Genomic DNA, 25,590 nt, shown 5'->3' with positions numbered 1-25,590 from the left:
GTTGGTATCAAATATATTAGTATAGAACATGTAATATAGAAAATTCGGGGTTTCCCGCTATATACAACACTATAGTCATAGATAAAGTATACAATTCGGCTCTCTGCCGATTTCATTTATCGCACTTAGGCGTGATTCGTCCAAATCAAATTTTCAATAACTACGTCGGTGAGTAAGATTTACCATTAATTTTTGGTGGAAATAAAAGATAACTTGAAACATAATCATAACAGTACGACAGCAACTTCGTGACCTCTTTTGTTCGACAGAAAATTTATACGGGTTGGTGAACACGGGTTACGTAACACAATGTTGAAATTTTAGCCGGCAAACGCTTTTTATCAAAATAGCTCCAGAAATGGAAGACACGGGTCGATATTGCTCCATTTATGTACCCTGACCACAGATAAGATATCAAACATTTGTGTAAAGCAACAAATAACGTGTAGAAGTTGAATTAAATGAGAAAAAAAGAAGCTTGAACATGTCCAAAGTAGCTCGGAAAATGAGAAAAATTTTATGTCACGAACACAAAAATGTTCATATCATCAAGCAAGAAAAAGCGCCGGAATCAAAAATGGGTGTCATGTTATAGAATAACTAAAGCTAGCTTGCCTGAAAATTTCGTGATTTTTGGTTGGGGTATATTTCTAGTCGCATATTGAACATGGTTAAATGTTTATCTTTGTGCGTGACTACTGTCACGCCATATATTGTACGGCCGATGTTTTTCCTGCACAGAAACTTTCATTGTCAATTGTCCATTGTTGGTTATTTAACTTGAAAATAATACTCACAACGGTCAAACAATTTTAAAAGTCAGCATAAAGGTTTGTGTTACATTATTTGGACGGTGTTAATTCATTCCAGAAATAGAATACATGAGTGAGCCACTGAGTGGGAATAACATTGCTATTATTGGCACATAATCTATCATATCTCTGGTATGGCTTAGTGGTAAAATACACATATTTGGAAAGTCGATCTTGGTTCGAACCCCGATAGCACCTCTCTTTGATTTTTTATTTGATTTTAACTCATATTTTTAAATCCTATTTTTCATATTTTTATTAAGGCCATAATATACGATTTCGGGCAAATTTGAAGTTTTGTTATTCCAAAAATTATAACAATATCAGATTTAGTAAATAACTGTCATGAAGGTTTTCACGTTACATTTGAAGCAGAAGTAGTGAGATAAAAATGAAAGAAAACACTTAATATCTTGACCACTACATCAAAGTTAATTGCTCTATCTATAGACAACGAACTTGGCTGATTCCAATTAGGTGTAATCCAAGGTGTAAGTTGGACATTGTGTAAAAATTACAAATATGCCAAAATATTAGGTTTGAAATTCGTGCATCTCATGATTTGATATGTATGCATAATAGCTCATAAAATATGTTGCCGATAGGGAGGGTCTAGTGCAATTAAAAAATCGTGAAAATCTGTGTTGACGTTCCTTTATTTGATAGGCCTATATATATTCTTGAACTTTTAAAAATTACTTAAGTTTGACATGCTCATATTGAAAGCTACTGAACTTAAATGCATTTTTAAAAAAGATATCAACTCGAATGTAGGATTAGGCCTAAACATGAACAAGAAATAAATCATGAAAAAAGTGGGCCTTCAATCTGACATTCATTAGGCCTATATTATTAAAGACAAAAGGGAGAGGAAAAAAGGAAAGAAAAACGAACTGAAAAATTCCACATCATCGATAAGATATCATGGGAATCGAACTCTCAACCTTCCGCACTGCAAACCTTCGCTCTGTCCACTAAGCCATCGATCTTGTTCTGATTCTTGTGGGTTCTTTTTTGCTGTGTTATATCTCGCTCATCATGTTCATGTATCTCACTCAACAACAATTTCTTCAAAACTGCTTGTACTTCAGTTAAATGAGATAATACTACCTTCTTTGACGACTACAATATTTTATTACACAATATAGTATTTTGCATTAATAAAATATATAACAATAGACATATTTATTTGCTATATTAATCAATATAACATGCATAGCGCCGGCTGGGATCCATTTCGTGAAGTATCGTGACACTTGCAACGTGCGCTAAGACACGAGACCTCAAAGAACGCAACTTTTCAACCTACGACTAGGTTGTTCCACCGCTCATTTTCGCTGAAAATTTAATACAAGCTCTGGTTAGTTAATGTTTATCATAACAGAAAAGCATTAAACCGGCGTTTCCTGAAAGCCGTAGATATATAACCATTTTAGTGATCGTGACATGCATTTTCTCTCATTTTTTATGCTACTTCTCGCACCAAAAGCATTAATTTTTTCCACAATAATTCAACATTTACACGTTATTCTTTGCCTTATACTCATGTTTCATATCTTATCTATGGGCTCAATATGGAAATGAAGGTAGAAACGACTCGTATATTCCATTTTTTGATGTTTTCTGAAAAACCGTATTTGCCACCTGATTTTCAACATTGTGTTACGTAACAGCAGAGGTCACGCCGGTAAAAATTACCGGAAGTGAGCTAAGTTGCTGTCGTACTGATAAGCATACAAAAACTCAATTTGCTCAAAATTCTTGATTCGTCACTCTGCCGAATTCATAACGATATAATTGAATACCTGAGTGGAAGAAAGGCCAACTCCAATTTTTTACATTATTATGTTTTGATGGATCCAAGTTGTGATAATATTGGATCCAAAACATAATAATGATAAAATTGGATGCTTTACGCCCAATATTTATTGGTCTCGCTATGAGTTGTAAAATATTAAACTCGACTACGTCTCGGCCAATATTTTAAAACTCATAGCTCGACCAATAAATATGGGCTCAACCGATCCAATTTTATATCAAAAACGAGTTAGACCCAGCATTTTATTGCCAGCAGACTGTTCTTCCTTGTGTGTGAAAGATGAGCCAAAATCCACTCTCTAAATAGTCTTCCACGTTCACTTAATCATGGTTTTCATGGAAGAAAGGCCAGGCTCCATGGCCCTTCTTCCACAAATATTGGGTTAAAGAGGAATTTTGTTCATCCAGAAATCAGCTTTTCACTGCAATAAACTTTATTGCTAACATTACATGCTTCTACTTGTGCAGTTAATGGATAATTTCTGTAGCTATTTATAACACATCTGCTTACGGAATTTGCACTTGCAGTATATTAGTAGAAGACGGGCCCAACTCCAGCTTATATATTAAGACCTGTACCGTTGCCATGGAAACATCATATATGATTTCAAATGTATGTAATACTGTATGTTCATGTATTAAAGGTCCCCTGAAGATGAAAACATTCTGTCTATAAAACTTTTCCAAATCATAAGTTTTTTCTTAAAATCTCAAAACAGTTTTGATGGAGTTAGGCCCTTCTTCCACTCAGGTATTAAATTATCAACATTCCACAATTATGTTTTAGGCAAGGAGGGAGGAATTGTCACTGAGCCTTCCAATGAAACTAGTTTTGTTTATAGCATGTCATCAATCTTTTGGTTTGTCCGCTACCTAGATTTTAAGCAGTTCAAAAATGAGATTCACATCATCACATGTAGTAATCAATTATTATGAGTTCAAAAGACACAAGGTAATATATCTATTTATTGCAAACTGAATTGTTATCCAGAAATATCATGAAGATAACTGTTTTTATATTCTAGGACTAAATTACATAATTTTAATTTCGTTTAGGCATCAACTGATTTCTAGGTGATTTTCCTATTAAATTTTGCCCTATTTTATTAGAGAGAAAGATCCTGAAAGATGATTAAAATGTTTTAATTCTCTTCACGCGGGTGTCAACTGCAGACGACATGTTTAAAAAAAAATTCAAAATTCAAAAATTGCAGAAGTGTAAATTTTCATGACCATATTTGGAATCAGCATGAAAAATGCATTAAAATGAGTACAAACAAGCCTGGTATTGGTTCAGTAGTTCTTAAGATAGCTCTTGATATTTTGAGAAAATATTTCAAAATTTGAACTTTTTCCGTTGACGCGCATGGCTAGCACGCAGAGCATTAATTCATTTTGTCCTTATACCCTGGTACAGGGAATATATGTATCAAACTTAATCACTTTGTTCAACCTAGCTATAAGTGGGGAAAATTATTTGGTTTTTGTTACTGCATGTGTCAGTAAAGTCCCATCCTACTCACATTATGTTTCACTACCCGGAGGTTCGTATCTGTCAATGAGTTGACCAGATCATAAGGATGTCATTATAGCTAGAGGCAGTATATAACACAAATGGGTGAATGAGTTACATATAAAAATGACCTTGTGTGGTATTTGGTTCCCAGGAAGTGAGATTTGCCTGAGGCAATTTTTGGTTAAATTAATGTTAATCCCTCACTACAAGAGTTATTACCATCGATTTGGTTGAAAAAGGAGGTTAGACATGATCAAATCTCTCCAGGTAACAAAATGTAATGCAAGCTTAAATTCATGTAAGCGCACACCAGTCACACAAGGCATAGGTGCTACACCCAACTGTGTACACACCACTCTATAAATCCATGCAGTAGCAGTGCCAGGGAGTCATGGGGGAAATTCCACCCCAGTCAGGACCTCTGTCCCCAGTAAAAACCCAAAATTATGACAAATTCAACATTTTGTGCAAAATTTGTTGATTTTTGCCCCTCCCTTGAATTTCACTTTGCCTCCCCATGCCCCCCCCCCATTTTTTTTTGGTGCTGCCACTATATCCATGTTGTCATGATTCTCCTTGTTTATATTTCAACAAAGTATAGTATATTATCCAATGTTGATGTTTCCATAGCAATGTCTGAGCAGCAGCTATTTTCTTATTTTCTATGTAGCGAACGAATGTCAGGATTTTGATATACCTACAAATGCACGGAAACTTGCAGGATCCGGTTTACACGTTGGCGCCGTCCGGATACTCCAATGTAGTGAAGGGTTTGGATTTGACAGTGAAGCTGATGGACAATCACTCACAGTGACATGTATGGATAATGGACAGTGGTCTCCTGAAGTACCATCCTGCACTGGTAGGCAAATGCGTAATACTTTCTTTACCCTGAGAACAGTGCCTTTGGATTCTGGTTTATAACAATTTCAGTTCGGGGCCACTCATAATTCACGGACGTCTCTGATATCAAATACTCTTGAAGCGTCATGTCACATAACAGTATCATATTTCAGAGACGTCTCATAAATCACATACTCCTAGTTTCAAAACCCAGTCGCAAACGACATTAGTAATTTTGGTGAACGTGCCAGCGCAGTGGGAATAATTTTGTGAGTAGGCCTTTATCAGGGTTGTAGATAGCCCAAGTTGAGTGCCTGCTAATTTTACTATCCAATTCATGAATTAGAGCGCAGGCTTGGGTACTCTTGGGATTTTTTTACTTTAAAACATTTGATTTTGGCCATTGCAATCTAAGTGTGTTCTGGGACCATTTGTCAGAATTTGCAGTTAGATATAATTTTTGCACAGGTAGATATTTGCTAAACATAGGAAAGCTTATTCTAATACACTCAGCTTCGTGTGCCCAGCTGTCAACAAAGCTCAACGTATGTGATATCACAGACCCCCGTATGTGAAATCACTGACCCGTCTTTGAAATCAGAGACGTCCGTGAATTACGAGTGCCCCGAACTGATTTGTGATGGTGTAAGGCAGTCTGAGCGGTATTTCTTAACTTAGCACAAGTGTTTGTAGTAGAACAAGGCACTGGAAGCGTGTTGTAGGTTTCTGCGAGGCAGCAATACTTTATTCATAAATCATTTTTACGGCTTTTTCTTCATCTGCACGGGTTCATAGTATTTTCCAGATTCCTGCTTAAACCAAACTACATTATCTCTTGTGTCTGAGTGAGTTACATCTTGATTCCACTAGTCTGAGTATCATGAGTACTCTCAACTTTTGAAATGTTGAAAACTTTTGTATTAATAATAGTTCACCCTAAAATAAAGCTTTTAGCCAATTAGGATTCTCAAAAGTAAGGGGCATTGTCTTTATTAGCCAATCATATTGATAATTATTATTCATCAGATTCAGTTTCCAAGATGAGCAAGTGGTCAAAGTAGGAACAATCATGGACCATTGCCATCCATTGTTTTCATTACTAAGAAATTGGGAGAAACATGGCGTTAGCATTTCTTCAGGCATTTCTCATTCATCCTATTCATTGTGATGAACTAAACCCCACCTACAATGTAGGCTCTTTGGTAGGCATGTTCACAAAATTTTCAAGTAGGATATTTCACATTGAAATTATTTTGTTTAAAAAGGTGATTATTTAACTTAAAAAATGAGGGGTCAACCATGTCTGTAGGTCAAAAATTAGCGAAGTTATGGGCAAATGTCTGTTTTTAAAAAAATGCACTTTTCTGCGCCCATCATTGACAATGCCTTACACTGACTTACTGTACAAAAAAAAGCATGTAATGCACCATTTTTTACCACGATGATCCATTTTACACAAAGGCGATTTTATTTTATGAAATCTAACTTTCACTGCATGCTGACTTCTGTATCAAGGATAAAGTACCAGCACTTTTTAGACTACGTCGTCAAGTTTCTGGTGTCCAAATTTCAAATTTTTGTATTTCCCTATGGGGATTACACAGTTAAGCCATTGACTGTGAGCTACTGTGGACACAACTTTTTGGATTGAATGTCGCCCTCTATAATAAGCAATGTGGACATGTCTATCTTTGGATCAATATCCTCTCATTTATATAGAAATGTTAATGATGCCAGAATCTTATGTTTTTCAAGAACTTGTGAATCTCACCAAGGGTGAGCAGTACTATCTATCAATTTGGTCTTTAGATATTTTCCCAATATTTTATCAAAATTGTAAATCAATATTATTTTCACGTTAATTATGTCACAAAACTCTTATTGGATTTTCAAACTAACGACCCTTTGGACTATCAACTTGTAACCACAATAACACCCATGGCCACCTTCAGAATTATTAAATTCTAATTTATGAATATAATGGGACTGACTGGCAATTGTAACAGATATAAACTTGTCTAAAATGTCTTATTTACGACATTGACCTACATTAATTTGCTAAAAATGTTAAAAGTGTTATTTTATTCTTCTATCACAGTATCTGCTGCACAAGAAGAGGCAACTCCTAGCCCAGATCCATGTGACTCCTTACATTGTGAACTTTGGGAGACGTGTGCTGTTGTATCCAATGAAGCCCAATGCTACTGTGTCAAGCCATCAGAATGTCCAGCAGCAGAGTCACAAGATGAGATGGTTTGTGGCAGTGATAATAGGGAATATGAGACTTACTGTCACATGAAGGCTACTGCTTGCTACTTTGGTCGTAGTATCACTCGAAAAAACAATGGACCTTGTCCGGAGGAAACTGGTAAATTCTAACATTATTTAATTTTTACTGCACAGAAAAAATATTGCACTTTGAACACTACCTATAGCGTATATTCTCTAATAAATGCCCCCGGGGGCTTGACATTCATATTTTCAAAAGGGGGCAGGGGCATTTTATTAGAGTTCTTTTTTACAACGATAATTCCCGAAAAAATTCGTAGGTAAGCTTAAAAGTCACGCTGAACTTAGTATCTTAGTGTCAATGTCTTGGAGATGTCAGTTTTGGCAATTACCAATCGTTTGGACTATGGTTAGCTTACTTACACAAGATAGCATGGAAATTGCAGCAGTTTTTTGAAAATTTTGGTTGAATAAAATGCAAAATGTTTTGGTTCCCAATTCTCACACCTGAATGGTCTAGATTTATAATGTGAGCAAGGTCTTAGCTAGCCACCCGTCTGGCCGTCATTTTAGACGGCCAGTTTGCTCCTGGGACGGGCAAAATTAATGCCTTTGATAGATGCTATGTTATAAATTGTATGTTTTGAGAAGCTAATTGACCTTCTTAGTAGCCAATTTGTAGAACAAGGCCATATCAGCCCATATTTGAACTCTTTGAACACCCAATTGGGCTATAGATGTCTGGTAAATGTTTTAAAGGTCAAATTAGGACAGGCAATTTTATTCAAATGACGGGCAACCCTCAATTTCTAGCTAAGACCCTGAATGTGAGTGTATAGTGAGTAGGAACTCTTGCATAAATAAATTATTTAGCTGCACAGGGAATAAGGGGCTTTCTCTTTCATTTTGTTTCTGTTTACTTTAATAGATTACAGCTCAGAATTCAGTTTATACAGTTTCACCAGCCTAGATGGAGAAGTCATTGGAGAAGACGAAGAAGTCATTGGAGAAGTCACCAATGAACCCACAACTGTGTCCAACAAGCCATAAGGTATGAAATAAATAATTATTGTAACCATAATCGTCCCAACTCATTTACTAGTTGGGAAAAAAAATCAGAAATGGGAGTGGGATTGTGATCGGATGTAATCCAATTAATAGAAATTAAAAGTCACAAAATCTGTCCACACATTAGCACATATTACTCTAGCGTGAAGTACAAACAGTACTTGCATGTTTTTCCTAAATCTTATGATGTTTTTGGCTCATTGATATCTTTAGGTTTAAAATGTTAATGCTCCGGCACTTAATTTGTTACATGAGTGTAGTACCAGTGCAGTGCAGAACAGTACAAGTGGCAAGATGAAGCGTCACACCCGCATGAGCAGCAGAAAGTATGAAACCAGCTAAAGAGATCTTAAGATACTCTGTAATTGTATTAACCTCTCTATATACTGATTGGCTGCTTTACCGCATTGTAAAACCATGGGGTCCGGGTACTGCGCAGTACCAGCCAAGTACATTGTTGGTGATGGTGTACCTGTGCAGGTGACCCCAATAGGAATTTTGCAGTGTAGCTATAGCATGCCCTTTATAAAGTGAAATATGTGACCATCCAGCACAACTGAGCCCGGATGTCACCAGTGCCACTATTGAGATATGCTCCATTGAACTTAACAATAAACAATAGGAAACAAAGGATTTATTGACTGTTTTATTTAGGGGTTCATTCATAGGATTGAGGGCATGATCGCTGTTTATGGCCGAGGCGTGAGCCGAGGGCATAAATCAACGATCATGCCCGAAATCATTTGATTGAGCCCCGTTCATACATACTCAACATTCTGAACATTGTTAGCAATCCAAAACAAATGAAAATAATAAGTTTAAATAACATTTTCATTCCGTTTTCCTTCAAAAATTGGGAGAAAATGAGTATGCCTACTTGCAGGAACACTAGCAAATCGTGAATCGCGTTAATTGGGTTCCAACGCTGCGTGCCGCAGCTTGTTTATGCCCTGCGTACTGGTCATAAACGGTATTTATGACCAGCAAAAAAGGGCGCAAATCCAATCAGAAACGTCGTTATATCGTGAGTATGTATGAATGATTTTTCACTACTTAAATGTCAAGTACTATAGACATGATATACATCATTTTAAAGCTAATTTCAAGCAGAATATTTTGGTGGAATATCTCAAAAATAATGATTGGCGACTTCAGGGCTCAGTTGTGCTGGATGGTCACATATATATGAATCTTGTCCCTGTACTGTATCTGAAATTTTCACTGCAAGCATGTAAGTGACTGGGTGTGGGTGATTATTTTAATTTTGTTATGCATATACACGATCTCCCAGAAACAAAAGCATTATTATGCCAACTTTTATGGTACTGAAACAAATATATATTCTCTTCTTTTATCATGCAGGCTGAGTATATAGTGCTGGGAAATCTTCTCTTCAAGATGAAAGACCAAAGATTTATCAGAGGACTTTGTAATCATATGTAATTTTACACAGTATATATATTGTATATTTTGCACTTTTGTGTTTTTATGGTGTGTTATTTTATGGTGTGACTTGCCAGTTAGAAATAAAGGATTAAGATTTAGTTAGCTATGTTTCATTTGCCAAAACATTATAATATTTTTTTAATCAAAAAAGAATAATGCTGTATTTTGCTGGAATCGGGAGTAGTTTGAAATTCTCCTGGACAAAGAACTATACTGCTACTTGTCCAGTTCAAAACTAGTGGAGCTGATCCTGGCTACAAAGGTTTATTGTGATATGTATTGGGTGTGCACTTCTTAGGTACAAGTCCCTAAGCTGTTGTTAAATTAGGGATTCAATTTCCCTTGGTACTGGCTACGGGCCTATGATATGTCCATAGCCAGTACCTCAGGAAAAATAGTTTGTGCTATTTCCCCTTTAACCATATAGTATTTGTATACTGATGGTTAAAAATTAAATGTGACTGTTGTATTGTAGTAGGTTTCCATAGTGTCATTTATAAAATATGAAGAGCTTATTTCCAAACCGTGTTAAGTCCACTATCCCATGTTTCTGATTTCCCTGTGTGATATTGCAATGTGCTGTGATGCTAGGTATTATAATTTCAGTTGGATACACCATTACAAAGCAAACGGTGGATGGACGCACAGTAACAATACTGGGTGAGGCCTTTGTTTCCCAAATGAGAACAATAGTCTGCATATTGTTATGCAGCATTGTTATGGTAAATAATAGATTATTGATGTTACAACTCATTGTTGCTAATGTAAAACATGTCAACGTATTAAATTGTGATTGTATCATACAAGTAAATGAGACACATGGGGTTGTACACGGTTTGGAAATAAGCTCTTCATATGTCAACTTGAGCTATTATGTTGGACACTTTTTGACCTGACAGGCAATGATTGAGTTTTCATTTAAAATTGTTTTATTTTTTAAGTCCTTATAAAACAGAATAGAAAACACCAAGTTCTGTTCCTGTCACACTTAATTCTATTACTATTTTCCAAGTATATATGTAAGGGGCATAAGTGTGAAAGTATAGAATCGGGTAGATTGGATGCTACAATATTTTTACTTTCGGTGAGTTAGTGACTTCAACGCATAATGCAGCTGATTTGCGCGTGCATTTATACAACATCTTTACATGCTTGCAGGTGTTTGTCAGTGTTTGCGATTTGAAGCTGCAACCGATGAAATGAGCATCAATGTCACTTGCATATTGAGTAAAAATGCTCTATATTGAGGCATATGTCTTATTTAGAGAATAAAGGTATTGTTTTTAGAAATCTTCACTGTGATAACCATATATTCATGGTCGACATCATTATTTTAAGTAGAACAATGAGGGATATCCGAGTTGTTTCACACCAAAAATAATGGTGTCGCCAGTGTTATAATGAGACGATAGATGCCCAGCAGCAGGTAAAAACTATACTTTTATTCTCATCCCCAACTTTACCCTATCAAAATGCAGATTTTGGTATCAGGTGAAAGCTCCTATTTTTCTGATTAACATAATATTGAAATTAGGCGTTCCAATTTGGTCAAAAAACTGTCGAATTAGTCTCAAATGTGGTATACCACGTTTTTTACTAATTCAGCAGTTTTTTGATGATATCTTGGGAAATACACCGATTTTGGAACTCCTAATTTCAGTATGTCAATGAGAAAAATAGGATCTTTTATTTGATATCAATTATTACATGCATGATCATGATGATTATCATTAATAAAAACACTGTCGACTACCAGTTTTACACTGTATTAAATGTCAGTAATGCCATAAAGAATTAGTCGCATTTACAAGGAACATTTACATGATTTTTTTTTGCATGAATGTTTGAAAGGGACAACAGTTTATGTATAAGTTTGAAAGAATTTGATTTTCCAAATATATCAGGTCACCTTCCTTTAAACACTTCAATTGAAATAAAACTTTTAATCATAAGTATTCCGAATTTTAAATCCTACATTTTACAAGGAATTAACCTGGGGCTTTGAATCAGTTAGTCCTGTTGTTGCTATGCACCTCGTATTGGTTTAAATAGTGCGTATGCATATCGCGTTGACACGAACATGCTGAACTCTGTTATATTGGTTCATATCACATTGCTAAGAACTAACAGGGTTGCAGGAACTTTTTTTTAGAATTACTTGTAAGGTAAAGTCACATGGCATGATCCATCCATTTTAGAAGTAATTCTTAGGAGTATGTATGAACAAGTAAACTGCTCAAATAAAAAAAGTCCGCAGTCATGTAACATGTCCTACACCAAAACCTGATCTTGTTATGAAAATCTGATAAGGTCGTGTGCAGAATCTTGTTAGCCCCAATTTGATACCAAATTTGAACCAAACACTGTCTGTCAATAAATCAATGCCCTCCTTGCACATGCCTAATTTTACAGAACCCAATTTGCATAAATTAATGTGTGCCAAAATCGTTTGGTCCCCCACTTCTTTTGACCTGCCAAAATTACTTCCCTCCTTTTCCCCTGCCATCATATCCCCGAGGTCTGCTTGTTCTCTGTTGACAATTAAGGGACAGTCTTCAGTGAAGAGCTTTTCAGAGCCATCAGTAGGCAAGGGGTGGTCTACATGTCTCATTCATAGGTAAATTGTCCCCTCCCCTTTATTGAAGCAGATAATTATTGTACAGCCCCTTTATGTCATATATATAAAGTTATATTTCTTGTAGTTATGCTTAAAGTCACTATCTTTTCTGAATACAGTGGAACTTTGTTAACACAAAATTGTCAGGACATCAGATTTTAGTTCATGTTATTATCTATTCCAACCCCAGTGACACCTCATTAATTTCCCTGGACCTTTTGGCACATTGATAGCTTTTTACTTTGAAAAATCAATATATAGTGCTGTAGTTCCCATGCCCCTCCAGTGAACAATGGAAAAATCCTACCCAGGACAATATGCATGAGGTGTCACTGAATTTGGAACAGATAATAATTATAATAGGCGTTTGTGTTATCTTGTTGACTTGAAAAACAGTTAGTGTTGTCAGCCTGTCAGGTATTTTATGTTAACAGATTTCATTTTGACCTATGTGCTTTCTAAATTGATTAAGCAGCATTCCATAGTGGTGTAAGGTGGCGCACCGAGAATAAACAACTTAGAATGGTAAGAATATTTTCATGAGGTGAAATATATGTTTCATTCAACAAAGCTTTGCTGAGTTGAATGGAACAGTTCATATTTCACCGAACAAAAATATTCTTTCCATTGAACGAATAAAACCATCCAATATTTGTTTTATATACGTATTTAAATCAAATAAACGCCCGAGCGTTACATTTTCAAAGGGAGGGGGGGCTTTATTCAAGGTCAATTTTAGAACGATAATTCCCGTTAAAATCATTAGGTAAACTAAAAACACATGCTAAAATGACGAACTATGAACCAGAAACAGTGACTTCTGGCTCACTTCCGGATTTCTGATCCAGATTTTCGCCAATTATTGACGCTATTATCGACCATGTGCGCAACTTGGTAAGCTTATTACACAAGATAGCATGGAAATATCAGCATTTTTGAAACATCTTGGTTGAAAAAAAAGTGGTGGAAGCGTTTATTTGAGGGGGGGGGCGACTATTTGACTAAATACGGTAACTCATATAAATTTCTTGTCTTCAACTTAATTTTATAAATCACCAGAAAAACAAATACATTAAAAAAATATCTAAATTTTGTTTATATATATTAGAAGCAACACCCACTGCTATAATTGACAAGTCGAGGTTGTACGCTCATGTTTATCAGCGTTGTCATGGTAGCTGCGTGCGAGTGCAATGGAAAATGGACTATTGCACTTGTGTGGAATGCAATAGTCTTTTTGCTAAAGATAGTAAAAATAATCAATAATTATTGGCCAATCAAATGCCAAGAATCTGTACATGTATGAGTTATATAAATGGTATTATTATCTTATTAAGGGAAATCATTTGTGTATCTTTTAGAATCACTTTTGATATGAGCGGAACTTGCAGCAAAGAATTGTTGATATTAAAATGTTGTGATGCTTGTACATGTATGCTGCCAGTTTATCATACCAGTAGGTAATTTCATCCGTCTGTTGTTGGGATTGTGAAATCTAACGCATGTGTCGATATGAACATGCTGAAAAAGTAATCTGAAAGAATTCATATTTTGTTTTACAATAGTTATATTTTTTTGGCAAAAGAGATGTAATATATACTTTTAAGATTTATTTGTAATCTAAACTCCTCAACAAAAGTTTGGAAAGTTTTTTCAAGCATCTGTATCTCAAATTATTTGTGACATATTCATATCGTGTTGCATATCACTGGATAGCTACAATACTCCCCTTTACAATGACACCCCATTTGAAACAATAACATTTTTCATGGCTGAGTACATGCCTTTTGAATGTAGTGAGGTCTCAAAATGAATTTGCCAAATTGACCATTATTCTGTGCAGCAAGCTGCAATCCCATAACTTCACAATCTGGTACCTAATGCAATCCTCCAAGATGACACCGCTCGCCCCACATAGCCACGGTAGTCAACGACTACCTACAGAATATGGGAGTAGAGTCAAAATAGCCTGCCATCAGGCCAGACCCGGGGGCCATACCTCAACCCGATTGACCACTTGTGGGACCAGCGGGATCGTGCTCTGCGTGCCAGAGAAGCCCATGGGCAACCACATTGAATGACCTGCGAAGAATCCTTGTGGAGGAATGGAATTCCATCCCACAGTAACGTGTAACCAGGTCGGTGAGCAGCATGAGGAGAAGGTGCCTGACTATTGTGGCTGCCTGTGGTTTTTCCACCCGCTATTGAGGTTAGTGGCTAGCTTTGTTTGAGCACAAAATAATGGTCAATTTGGCAAATTCATTTTGAGACCCCACTACATTCACAAGGCGTGTACTCAGTCATGAAAAATGTTGTTGTTTCAAATGGGGTGTCATTGTAAAGGGGAGTATTGTAGCTATCCGTGATATGCAACACGATATGAATATGTCTCAAATAATTGGAGATACAGATGCTTGAAAAAACTTTCCAAACTTTCGTTGAGGAGTTTATTTAAAACTGGTGTAATGTAAATTTACACGAAATGTAAAATAAATCAATAATTCCACTCTGTTACATCTTGCAAGATAAGCTGAGACTAAAATAACCTTTTCATCCGTCAACGCAATGGTCATTCTGGTACCAAGCATTTGAGATTGTCCTATTTGATCCACATATGTGTGAATATGATCTGGATCTATCTGGTAATAGATCCTACAGACAAGTCCCAACATACCTTGGTATTCGGGCTGTCAAATTCATGATTAGTCTTGCCACTTATATAGTGCGCACAAAAACCAAATAAAGTCATATTGAAAGATTTTAACTCAATACAAATATATTATTTTTCAATGTTGCTACTACAGTCTTCATCACCAGAATGACCTGATTGTGCACTCTTGTAGTATGACGTAATAATCGGGTCATAGACCTTTGGTAACTTGTAGCGCCCTCCATCTTTGTTCAGAGATGGTTGGTGGGCCCTGTCCTGATGTGGATGGCCTCCTTAACTCCTCTCTCAAACCATCGGGGTTCCCTATCCAAGATTTGGACTTTGTCCAGGTCAACGTGATTGTCCGGATTTCATTAACTTAATCAAACAATGTATTTTTGTTCATGTTGTGCATTCATGTGAATTCGGGTAAAAGGTGATTTTGGGCTTGAGTCGTTATGGCTCGTAACAATATATATTTCATCTTGTCAAAACCAAGTCTGTTTTACTGGCCTGATAGTTTTGACCATCTTGGGAAATGGCCATCTTTAGAGATGTTTTTTACACCAAAAGAGGGTGAAGAGGATTGTATGTGTGACTGAAGAAATGTGCCCCTCCTCTCTGTTCATGGTGTTTGGTACATGGTGCTGTCTCTAATATGGTGATTTTGACAAGATAAAATATATATTGTGAATTTTAAACAACTTGGGTTGTTTAAGTACCAGATTTAAACAACTTGTTATGTTGTTTAAATCCGGCACTTAATAAACCTGAATATTTATTGCTGTGTACATTTCAAATTTTGGACACTGACCTTTGCTGGACCTGATCATTGCACAGAGTAAGCTGTAGACTGTCTTGGCGGTCTATGATTGAACTTATATTAACAACACAGATCATAATTCTTTTGAGAAAAAAAGTTTTTGCAACAATTCATGGACTATGAATAATTACAGCAATAAAATATTACATTTGTACAACTATGTGTTTTCTTTAATGTGAAATTTAATAGAAACATTGTTGAAACATACAATGTATAATTCAATTACCAACTACGTGTTCTGCAATTTTCATTAATAATGACCTTGAAGCCATAATGTGTGACTTGCTCCACAGTAACGCCCTCAAGTTTTTTTTATATCTACTTTTTGCACAAATGCAATGGTGTACTAAAATACCATGTGAAAGACTAAAAAGCCTGAAGTGCTTTAATTACAGTAAAATTAAACGGGGATCCCGGTTTTATTCACTGTTTTCATTGATTGAATGATGGCTGACACGTCTCATGCATGTGCATCATTGACGTATAAACTGTGTATATCGCTTTTCATATATGTGTACATCCATATCAAAAGGATGCACTTGTCGATTGCTACATGTGTCTCATTTCACATAATAGCTAGGAATACATACCAGACTCCTCTGAAGTGGAGGTCACTTCAAATCATCCCCAAGTCATATGGTTCAGGAAAACAGAGAACATGCCTGAAACCATATGATTTTGGGATGATTTGACGTGACCTCCACTTCAGATGAGTCTGATACTTATTCCTAGCTATTATGTAAAATGAGATACATGTAGCAGCCGACAAGTGCATCGTTTTGATATGGATGTACACATATAGTTATACGTCTTATTTATACGTCCCAGCTCCATTGAATAATGATCGGCGAGCTAATCCACGCATTGACGATAACAATAGGTGCTGGAATGAAATATCAATTTTCTTTGTTTTTCCTCATTTTTTTGTTTGGCTCAAAATTAAAAGGGGACATAACGTGATCAGTGAAAACTAACATTTTTTGAAAATAATAAAATCTATTCTTATGGACATCGCACTTAATTGCTTTAATCTGCCACACAGGTAATGTGAATTTCAAATGGGGTTACCTGAATGGGCGACTACATTTGAAAACTATACACCCCCTGTGTGGGAGATTAAAGTCATAATGTACGATCTTATAATATGAATTTTAACTTTTTCAAACCTGATTTTTGGCATATTTGTAATGTTTACACATGTCACAACTTGCACCTAAATGGAATCAGCCAAATTTCTTGTGTTTGTAGGTAAACAGAGCAAAGTTCGACATAAAGTCATAATTCAAAGAATTATGACTTTATGTCCTCCCATATAGAACTCCCATAGTGTTAAACGGCCAAAATAACAAGCAGTGTTTCTTTCACTTTACCTCGTTATTTCAGCTCAAAATTAACAGAAACCATTCCCGATAATTATTATTACTAGTATTATTTCAGCATTCTGAGTATATAATGACAAATTTAAAATTTGAAGGAAATCATACATTAAGCCTTTAAGTTCATGTCTTCCATAGGGGGTGTATGGATTTCAACTGGAATAACCCAAATGTGCTTTTGACCTCCCCCTAAATTTGAGCATAGTTGACGGGAAAAAACAACCTTTGAAGGAGGTTTTGTTTTGCAATTGACTCTAAAAATCACCAACATTTTTATAAAATTGTCCATGAATTCACTCATATTTTTAAACAAACACCAAAATGCAAAATCCAGGTCAGGCCCGTAGGACAGGTTTCACCATTAGAGGCGTAGCCAACACTTATTCAGAGAGTGGGCAAGGGGGGGGGTTAGTGGGGAAGGGAGGAGCAAGACAAATTTTAAGGGGGCAAACATTGACGAAAATGGTCAAAAATTTGCTAAAAAGGCCTAAAAATCGTAAATATCGGGACGGCCACCATCCCACAGGGGGGCAAGACTTTTCACACATCTCATGCATGTTTATCATTGAATCATTGATGCCACTGTTTCACCCTAACCCCAATGTATAACATAAGCCCTAATCCTAACCCTAGACATAATCCTGACTCTAATCCTAACTCATCTAACCCTAACACTAAACCCTAACTTTAACCTTTTTGGACTTAGTGACCCTTCGGACTAATTGGGCTGTTCTGAAAAATAGTTGCCCTATTTTCTGATACATGTTTTAATGACTACGTTGTAGGAAACTTGGTCAAAAATAAGATAGAAATAATAGTACCATGTTGTTTGTGTTTGGCACGATTAGTTCATGAATATTTATGAGGTGTAATAATATCTATAAAAAACACGCCCTGTTTTACGGGCCCGACTGATCCAGATTTTCCAGAAGTCGTGTAAAATCAGCCGTTATGGGCCACAAAAGTTAGGGGGCACAAAAGTTCACAGGTCGATTTGCTTGTTGTGTATGGGTCAAAAGTCACAATTGCTCCAATTTTCGTAAAAGTTGAGGCAAATTGTTCGCCTAGCTTAGAGGTTTCAGAAAAAGAATAGTTTGCACTATCTGCGACATCTAGTTAGCATGTTACACAGCAAAGAGTCAAAAGATATGTAGGATTCAATGGAATTTGTATTTATTTAACATCTATCTTCTGAACTTGACATCGCAGATAGTAAAAACTATTCTTTTCCTGAATCCCTTGAGCTTGAGGAACAGTTTGCGTCCATTTTTACGAAAATCGGAGGAACTTTAATTTTTCACCCCTGTAAAATGAGAAAATGTATATTTTGTTCATTTTTCATTTCCTGAAGCTAGAAATATTCTTTTCTAGACGTATTTTGCCGATTTATAATCATATGGGGTCATTGAAGAAATTTAGCTTAGTTGCCAAAGTTGCAAGTTTTGGCAACTCTGGTAATTAGCATAAATCCAAAATGGCTGCCGGACACCATCTTGAATTTGAACTTTTAAACCACTTGCCATATGTATAATACCCGCAATTTTAAGGGTTTTTTTTTTTGGGGGGGGAAGGGTGTAGAATCTATTTCTGATGTTATCTTTTTCAATTCAAGGTCAAGGTCAGGTGCTAAATAAAATGCCAAGTATCCAACATGGCAACCAGACGCCATCTTGAAAATTTAACTTTTGAACCACTTATGATGTATAATGCCGGTTGAAGGTGATTTTTGGTGTGTATAGAATCCATTTCTGATGTTATTTTCCCCATCTTGGAAATTGAGCTTTTGAACTTTTTTCTTGCTCTAGAATGCTGTCTAACAGCACTTTCAATGGTGTGTTGAATCCATTACTGATATGTTTCCTCAATTCAAGGACAAGATCAAGTATTCAAATAGCAACAGAATTTCAGATGCACCCAACTGGTAGTCAGCCTGACATCAGTATCTATCACCTTACAACCCACCTGTGTTCCATAACCATTAAGGTACAGGAAATTTTTTGTTTTTGTTATAGCCCCCCGAATTAAATTATATTTAATAGGTTCGTACTCACTCAGGTAGCATTGTGTGTGAATTTTACATCTGAACTAAGTGCTATACTGCTATTCTTTTTTTATGCGCATTTTAGTGTCTAAAATGGTCCCAAATTAGGGTTTTTCAATATTGATATAGTCTATTCGTCACCCCCATAGACTTTACATGTAAAATAAAAAGGCTCATAAAATAGCACCTTGTTCGATGTCAAATTCACACAAAATGCTTTTTGAGTGATTACAAAGTTAATTAAATACTTTTCATTCGGGGGCTATGTGAAATTTTTTTAATGTATCCCTTGTACAATGACATTCCACATGTTGCAGGCTCATCTACAGGTGTTGATGTGGAAAGCAGCATAATTCCAAACCCCACCTGATGATATCACTCACTTTGGCTGGGAGGTCCAGGATGACACCACTCCGGTCATTGCTCACAGTGACCTAGAAGACAAGAAGTGCAGCACCAAGGTTCGTGGCTGTCATAAATTGCAAAGAGAATCTTTCGTGCACGTCATGCTGTATTTGCTCTGGCGAAGAGGGCTGTTGCAATTCATAAACTATGAGATAAGACGCTAAAGTTGGAGATGAGGATCGATGATAGAGAATGTTAAGGGAGAGGATTTTGAGGAATTCGTGGATCAGGAGGATGAAGGCAATGAGGATGTTGACGGTGATCCTGCTGAACCAGATTACCTAAACTCATCATCAAAAGTTTTGGAAGTTTGTTCAAGTATATCTCAGATTATTTGTGACATGTTCATATCGTGTTGCATATCAATGGATATCACTTTATTCCCCTTTACAATGACACCACATTTGAAACGATCACCTTTTTCACGCCTGAGTATACGTCTTGTGAATGTAGCAGGGTCTCAAACCGAATGTGCCAAATTGACCATTATTCAGCGCAGCCACAGAGCCAGGGCAGTCAACGACTTGAGATATAATGTAATGGCCTGTCATCAGCCCAGACCTTCTGGTTCTGGTTCTGGTTAAATACTTCTCAACACTTTCTACAAAGCCAGGCGAGAAGGGTATTGTGCGCAAAACGTCAGATGCTAGTTGTTTCGAGCTGTGTTTTGGTGGTGTTTTAGGACTTCTTTCTTGAATACTTTGGTTTCTGTAATGTCGACTATGGTTTGAGGAAGCTGGTTCCAATCTTTGGTTGTATTGGGGAAGTACGAGTACACCCAGCAGTCTTTCTTGCCTGTTGGTCTTTGAAAAGCTTTTGTATGGAGATTTCTGGAGTGACGTCTGACAGGCTGCAGAAACGTTTGCTCCGGAATTGAACACCCCGATTGAACACTTGTGATACCAGATTGGTCGTGCTGTGCGTGCCAGAGTAGCCAATGCAACCACATTGAATAACCTGTGACGAATCTTGGTTGAAGAATGGAATGCCATTCCACAGCAACGTGTGACCAGGCTGGTAAGAGGCACGAGGAGGAGGTGCCTGGCTGTTGTGGCTGCGTATGTTTTTCCACCCGTTATTGAGGTCACATGACCAATGTTGTTTGAGCACAGAATAATATCCGATTTGGCACATTCTGTTTGAGACCCCACTACATTCACAAGACGTGTACTCAGCGGTAAAAAAGGTGATTGTTTCAAATGTAGCGTCATTGTAAAGGAAAATAACGTAGCTATCCATTGATATGCAACATGATATTCACATGTCACAAATAATCTGAGATATAGATGCTTGAAATGTTAATCCAAATTTTGGTTGACGAGTTTAGATGATGAATGGGAGTAATGATGAAGAATTCAGGGTATTATACTGAAGTATTGTTTCTTGATGTTTTATATCAGCATTTTTAGGATCTTCATACTGAAGTCGTGGTTTCTGTCTGTTCATTGTGCATATTCGGGTGATCAGATTGCTCCTTTAAATTTCATCCTGTCGTTCTATTGGTAAATTTTGGAACCACTTGTAATATTTCGTTAGTCTTCCACTGTTTTAACAGCCTGGATCCATCGGGCACTCTTGGAATATGAATTCAAATTTTGCTCAACTAAACTGGATGTTAAAGGCCCTTTCAGTGATTTCACAGGAACATTTAAAAAAATGGAAATTTGTCAGAGTTGCTTAGAAATAAAGAATAAGTCTACAGAATTTCATTAAACCACTTTTCCCTGAATACATCGACAAATTAGTCAAAAACAGAAGTTTTAGAAAGGTTTTCTACTTCAACTCAGATCGACTCGAGAAAATCGAGATTTTCGTACAGTGCGCCACCAATCGACTGGAAAAACTTCCTAGTCCAGTGTTTCTAACACGGGGGAAGTAGAGTCTAAATTGATTTAAAACACTTAAACAGACGCTTAATTTTTGTAGTAGAAAACAAAATAAGCAATTAAACGTCACCGAGGCAAACTAACGGTCAATTCAAATATGAAAAACAGTTCAAATTGTGTATTTTGTTTAAAATAGTAGCTACTGATGTAATAAGTAGTAGAAACAATACGCAACGCGTGTTGGTATGGTGGAGAGTGAGCTTCTTTCGATCTCGAGTCGGACTTTTTGTACTGTCAGTATCAAAAGTCCAGATTCATGTAAATGCTTTATTTTGTTTAAAATACACGGCTTTCGACCGAACCACTAGCAGGCTATGTTAGCACATCTATGCCAATTACAAAGGTACCAAAATCTGAATTTTGATGATTTTTACGATCGTCCGGATGAGCAAATCACTGAATGGGCCTTTAATACAGTCTTATCTTTAGTACAGGTAATGGAATAATTCTTAAGGCTTATAATTATGTCTGTTTCCCTCACAAAAATGTGTAGTGATTTATATGCATACTAATAACTAGTTGAATAAGAAGACAAGTGGTTTTTAGTTCGAAATTCTGGGAAATAAGGAATGTCTAATTTCTAATCTCGAATGTCTAAAAATGCAATTTTGAGGTCTTAAATTTGAGGTAAAAAACTGTGTCATATGCGAAATAACGAACGTCTAAAAATTGAGATGAAAAAAATGAAAAAAATGGAGAATTTTTAGTCAAATATTTTCGAATTTGATGTCGAATGTCTAAAAATGGTGTCAAATGACTTCTGGGCACGTGATAGGTGTAGGCAAGTGGTTTTTAGATTGCGAAATTTTGCGAAATAACGAATGTGTAAAAATAGACATTTTTTGGTCAAAAATGTTCGAATATCCGAAAATGAAGTTGAATGCCTAAAAAATGGTGTCAAATTACTCCAGGACACTTGATCTGTGCAAAAAAGTGGTTTTAGATCGAAATTTTGCGTAACAACGAATGTCTAAAAATTTGACTGAATGTCTAAACGAATGTCTAAAAATTCAGTTTTTTGGTCAAAAATGTTCGAATATCCGAAAATGACGTTGAATGTCTAAAAGTGGTGTCAAATGACTCCAGGACACTTGATCGGTGCAGAAAAGTTGTTTTTAGATCGAAATTTTGCGAGATAACGAATGTCTAAAAAATTGATCGAATGCCTAAACGAATGTCTAAAAATTCGGTTTTTTGGGTCAAACATATTTGAATGTCCAAAAAAGGTGTCAAATGACGCCAGGACACCTGATCTGTGTAGAAAAGTGGTTTTTAGATCAAAATCCGGCGAAATAACGAATGTCAAAATATCATATCAATTTGTGAGCGCTCTTTTAGCAAACTCCCAGTTCATTGAATCTACAACCGTATGACAAAACAGGCGAAAATAGTAACTTTTTGCACAAGATTTGCAATTTAAAGAGAATTGGCCATTGCTCATTCTAGTGACGCTAGTGTGCTTTTTCATTTAATGACATACAATTTGAAAAATATTGTAAGGAACACTTGAGGTTTTGACTTTTAAAACCTACATTTTGGTAAAAAATGTGCTTGGATAGGAAGTTTTCAACAGATTTACCACATTCGCTTTGCTATAACATTAAATTGCGTTATCTGTTGACCTAGCGGCGAAAAGTTTAGGGGGGGAGTGTTAGCTTTCGTTTGATATAAAAAAAATTATGATTTGATGAAGGGAACACTTGAGGTTTCGACAAAAACCAATCGAAGAGGCCCATTTTCAGCTAGAAGCTTCACAGCTCTTCGATGCTATGTACTCAACCGTGTAGTGTAATCAAATATTGTAGTGGAGACAAATTACTGCTTGCTTGAGAGCTGTTGGACGAAAAAGTGCTCAGGTGTATCGAGGTGGAAACTACGCTTGATCGATATATAAAAATGGTTTTTATGTCGAAGTTTGCCCAAATAACGAAGTTATTTTTTTTTAAATTTTTGGTTAAAATTTTTGAATGTCCAAAATTGGTGTCAAAATACTCTGTCCAGCCAAAATTTCTCCATCGTGTCGTCTGACGATCGCCTTTAGGTGTGAAACTCAAAGAAACGACTTCTATTCCTGAAGATCTAAAATTTTTATACGCTCTCCCTTTTTGGTGTTGAGCATCATAGTTGCCGGATGTTAATATAATGTGATAATCACGTTGTCGATGTATAAAGCACGTGGTTAAAACGTGGTTTAAAAGTCACGAACTGACCCAAATACAACGTCATCTACGGACGTCGTTAGTACGCAAATTTATGACGTTGTTTTGACGTATAAAGCACGTTATTACAACGCCGTATAAATGTCATGGTCTGACCCCGATACAACGTAATCTACGGACGTCGTAATTACGTTAATTTGTGAACTCGTATTCGTGTTGTGATTTTCGGACGTTGATATACCGTCATAGTGACGTTGTTTCGACGTTCACAACTTGACGTCGAAACAACGCCATAATGACGTTACATTAACGTTCGGGAATAACGTTGTCACAACACGAATATGAGTTCACAGATGTACGTACTTACAACGTCCATATATTACGTTTGAACGCCTTTATGTAACTTTTAGACAACGTTATAACAACGAAAAATTGTTAGCTGGGTTATGTCGAAATTCGCCCAATTAACGAAGTCAACAATTTTAATATTTTTGGGCCAAAATGGTTGAAAGTCTAAAAACGGCCTCAAATTACTCCAGTATCCTTGATCGATGCAGAAAAAAGTGTAATATTCAACATAATAACGAATGTCTAATCTCTAATCTCGAGCCAACTTCACCGTGCTATTTGTCGCTTTGTAAATACTAAGGAAAATTTCGGATGACCGCTCGATGCTGGTCACAACTATCGCGTGACTCTAATTATTATTAGGGCCTAGTACAAAAAAAAAACCAAACAATTCCCACATCCACCCCGGAAATCCAAAGGTGAACCCCCTTAGTAGCATTTTAAAATCGCATTGAACAAAATAAAGAAAGGTCCGTATTATTAGTCGGTTCATGCCGCCTGTTTAATAATAAGAACAGGAAGTTTAAGTTTCATTGAAACCACAAAATTACCTTCCAACCCCGGGGGGGGGGGTACTCAGTACAAATGACCATACGGGGACGTGCCGCAAATATGGGTAGCATTTTCAGCCTCTTGGTATATCAATGACCCCTTTTTCAAAGCCTATTTTGGTATACGAATGGGTCCTTTTTTCAAAAAATTTCTCAATTTTTTCGGAAAATAGCCCAATTTTTCCCTAATCTAGCGAAAATTTTCAAAATTTCCCCAAAATTTTGGGAAAATTTGGGTAAAATTTGTAAAAACTAAGACAATTTGGGTACAAATTCGGCCGAAAATTTTGACTTTTGGTATATCAATGGGTCCAAATTTCTTGAAAAATTGGTATATTTATGGGTCCACTTTCAAATTCTCAGCGGCACGTCCCTACCAAAACCAAACTTGAGTACCCCCCCCGGGCTTCCAACATCCTGTGCATCTTTCCTTTAGGCTTTATATAAGCGATTTATGGTCTGTCAATTCACCATTACGCTTTGCTTTTGAGAGAAAATTTTGGAGTTGCACTTGTGGTAGCTAGCAGTTCAAGAGGTGTTTATTTTCCTGAAATGAGACCTGATCATGTATTACATGATGAGGCAATTTTTACAGCTGGTGGTGGTTTTGTTATCGTTGTTGGTAACTACTACAAATGCACAAGGTAAGGTTTGACAATATGTTTGAATTCTATACTATAATAAAATATAAACACAAGATTGATAAAGGTTCTTTTTCAGATCCAATAAAATGATACTACTCACTCAGAAATATTTCAATTCCTATCAGGAATCTTGTTCACTCTGGTACTGGTGTTTCGCTTCAGAAATCCACAAATCAGCTATTGCATAACATGTTGCACACCAAAATCATGTGATTGGGTGGGACGAGGCTCAGGTCATTGACCAAGAATCTGACAAAACAACACGCTGGCTAAAGGAAACAATCTGGATTAGAAGTAGAAGGAAAGACACCATGAACAAGGACGAGGGGGCTTACAGACTGGACAAAATTTATGACGA

The 25,590-nt window shown here is 36.4% G+C and overlaps 2 protein-coding genes across 2 annotated transcripts in view; both read left to right on the top strand.

Annotated features, from left to right (window-relative positions):
• The window catches only part of LOC140139192 (sushi, von Willebrand factor type A, EGF and pentraxin domain-containing protein 1-like), an 80,353-nt gene extending 67,399 nt beyond the window's left edge, over positions 1-12,954 (top strand). The window contains exons 30-33 of the mRNA XM_072160973.1: positions 4,817-5,008; positions 7,088-7,357; positions 8,147-8,269; positions 9,642-12,954. Coding sequence (XP_072017074.1) covers positions 4,817-5,008; positions 7,088-7,357; positions 8,147-8,268 — 584 coding nt within the window. The 3' untranslated portion in view covers position 8,269; positions 9,642-12,954. The remainder of the gene's footprint in view (positions 1-4,816; positions 5,009-7,087; positions 7,358-8,146; positions 8,270-9,641) is intronic.
• A 12,160-nt stretch (positions 12,955-25,114) lies between these two features.
• The window catches only part of LOC140139191 (ovochymase-like), a 37,301-nt gene continuing 36,825 nt past the window's right edge, over positions 25,115-25,590 (top strand). The window contains exon 1 of the mRNA XM_072160972.1: positions 25,115-25,232. Coding sequence (XP_072017073.1) covers positions 25,154-25,232 — 79 coding nt within the window. The 5' untranslated portion in view covers positions 25,115-25,153. The remainder of the gene's footprint in view (positions 25,233-25,590) is intronic.

Source organism: Amphiura filiformis, chromosome 18 (assembly GCF_039555335.1).
Source record: "Amphiura filiformis chromosome 18, Afil_fr2py, whole genome shotgun sequence".
Lineage (NCBI taxonomy): Eukaryota > Metazoa > Echinodermata > Ophiuroidea > Amphilepidida > Amphiuridae > Amphiura > Amphiura filiformis.
Note: the sequence above shows the minus strand (reverse complement) of the source record. Positions and strands in the feature narration are given on the sequence as shown.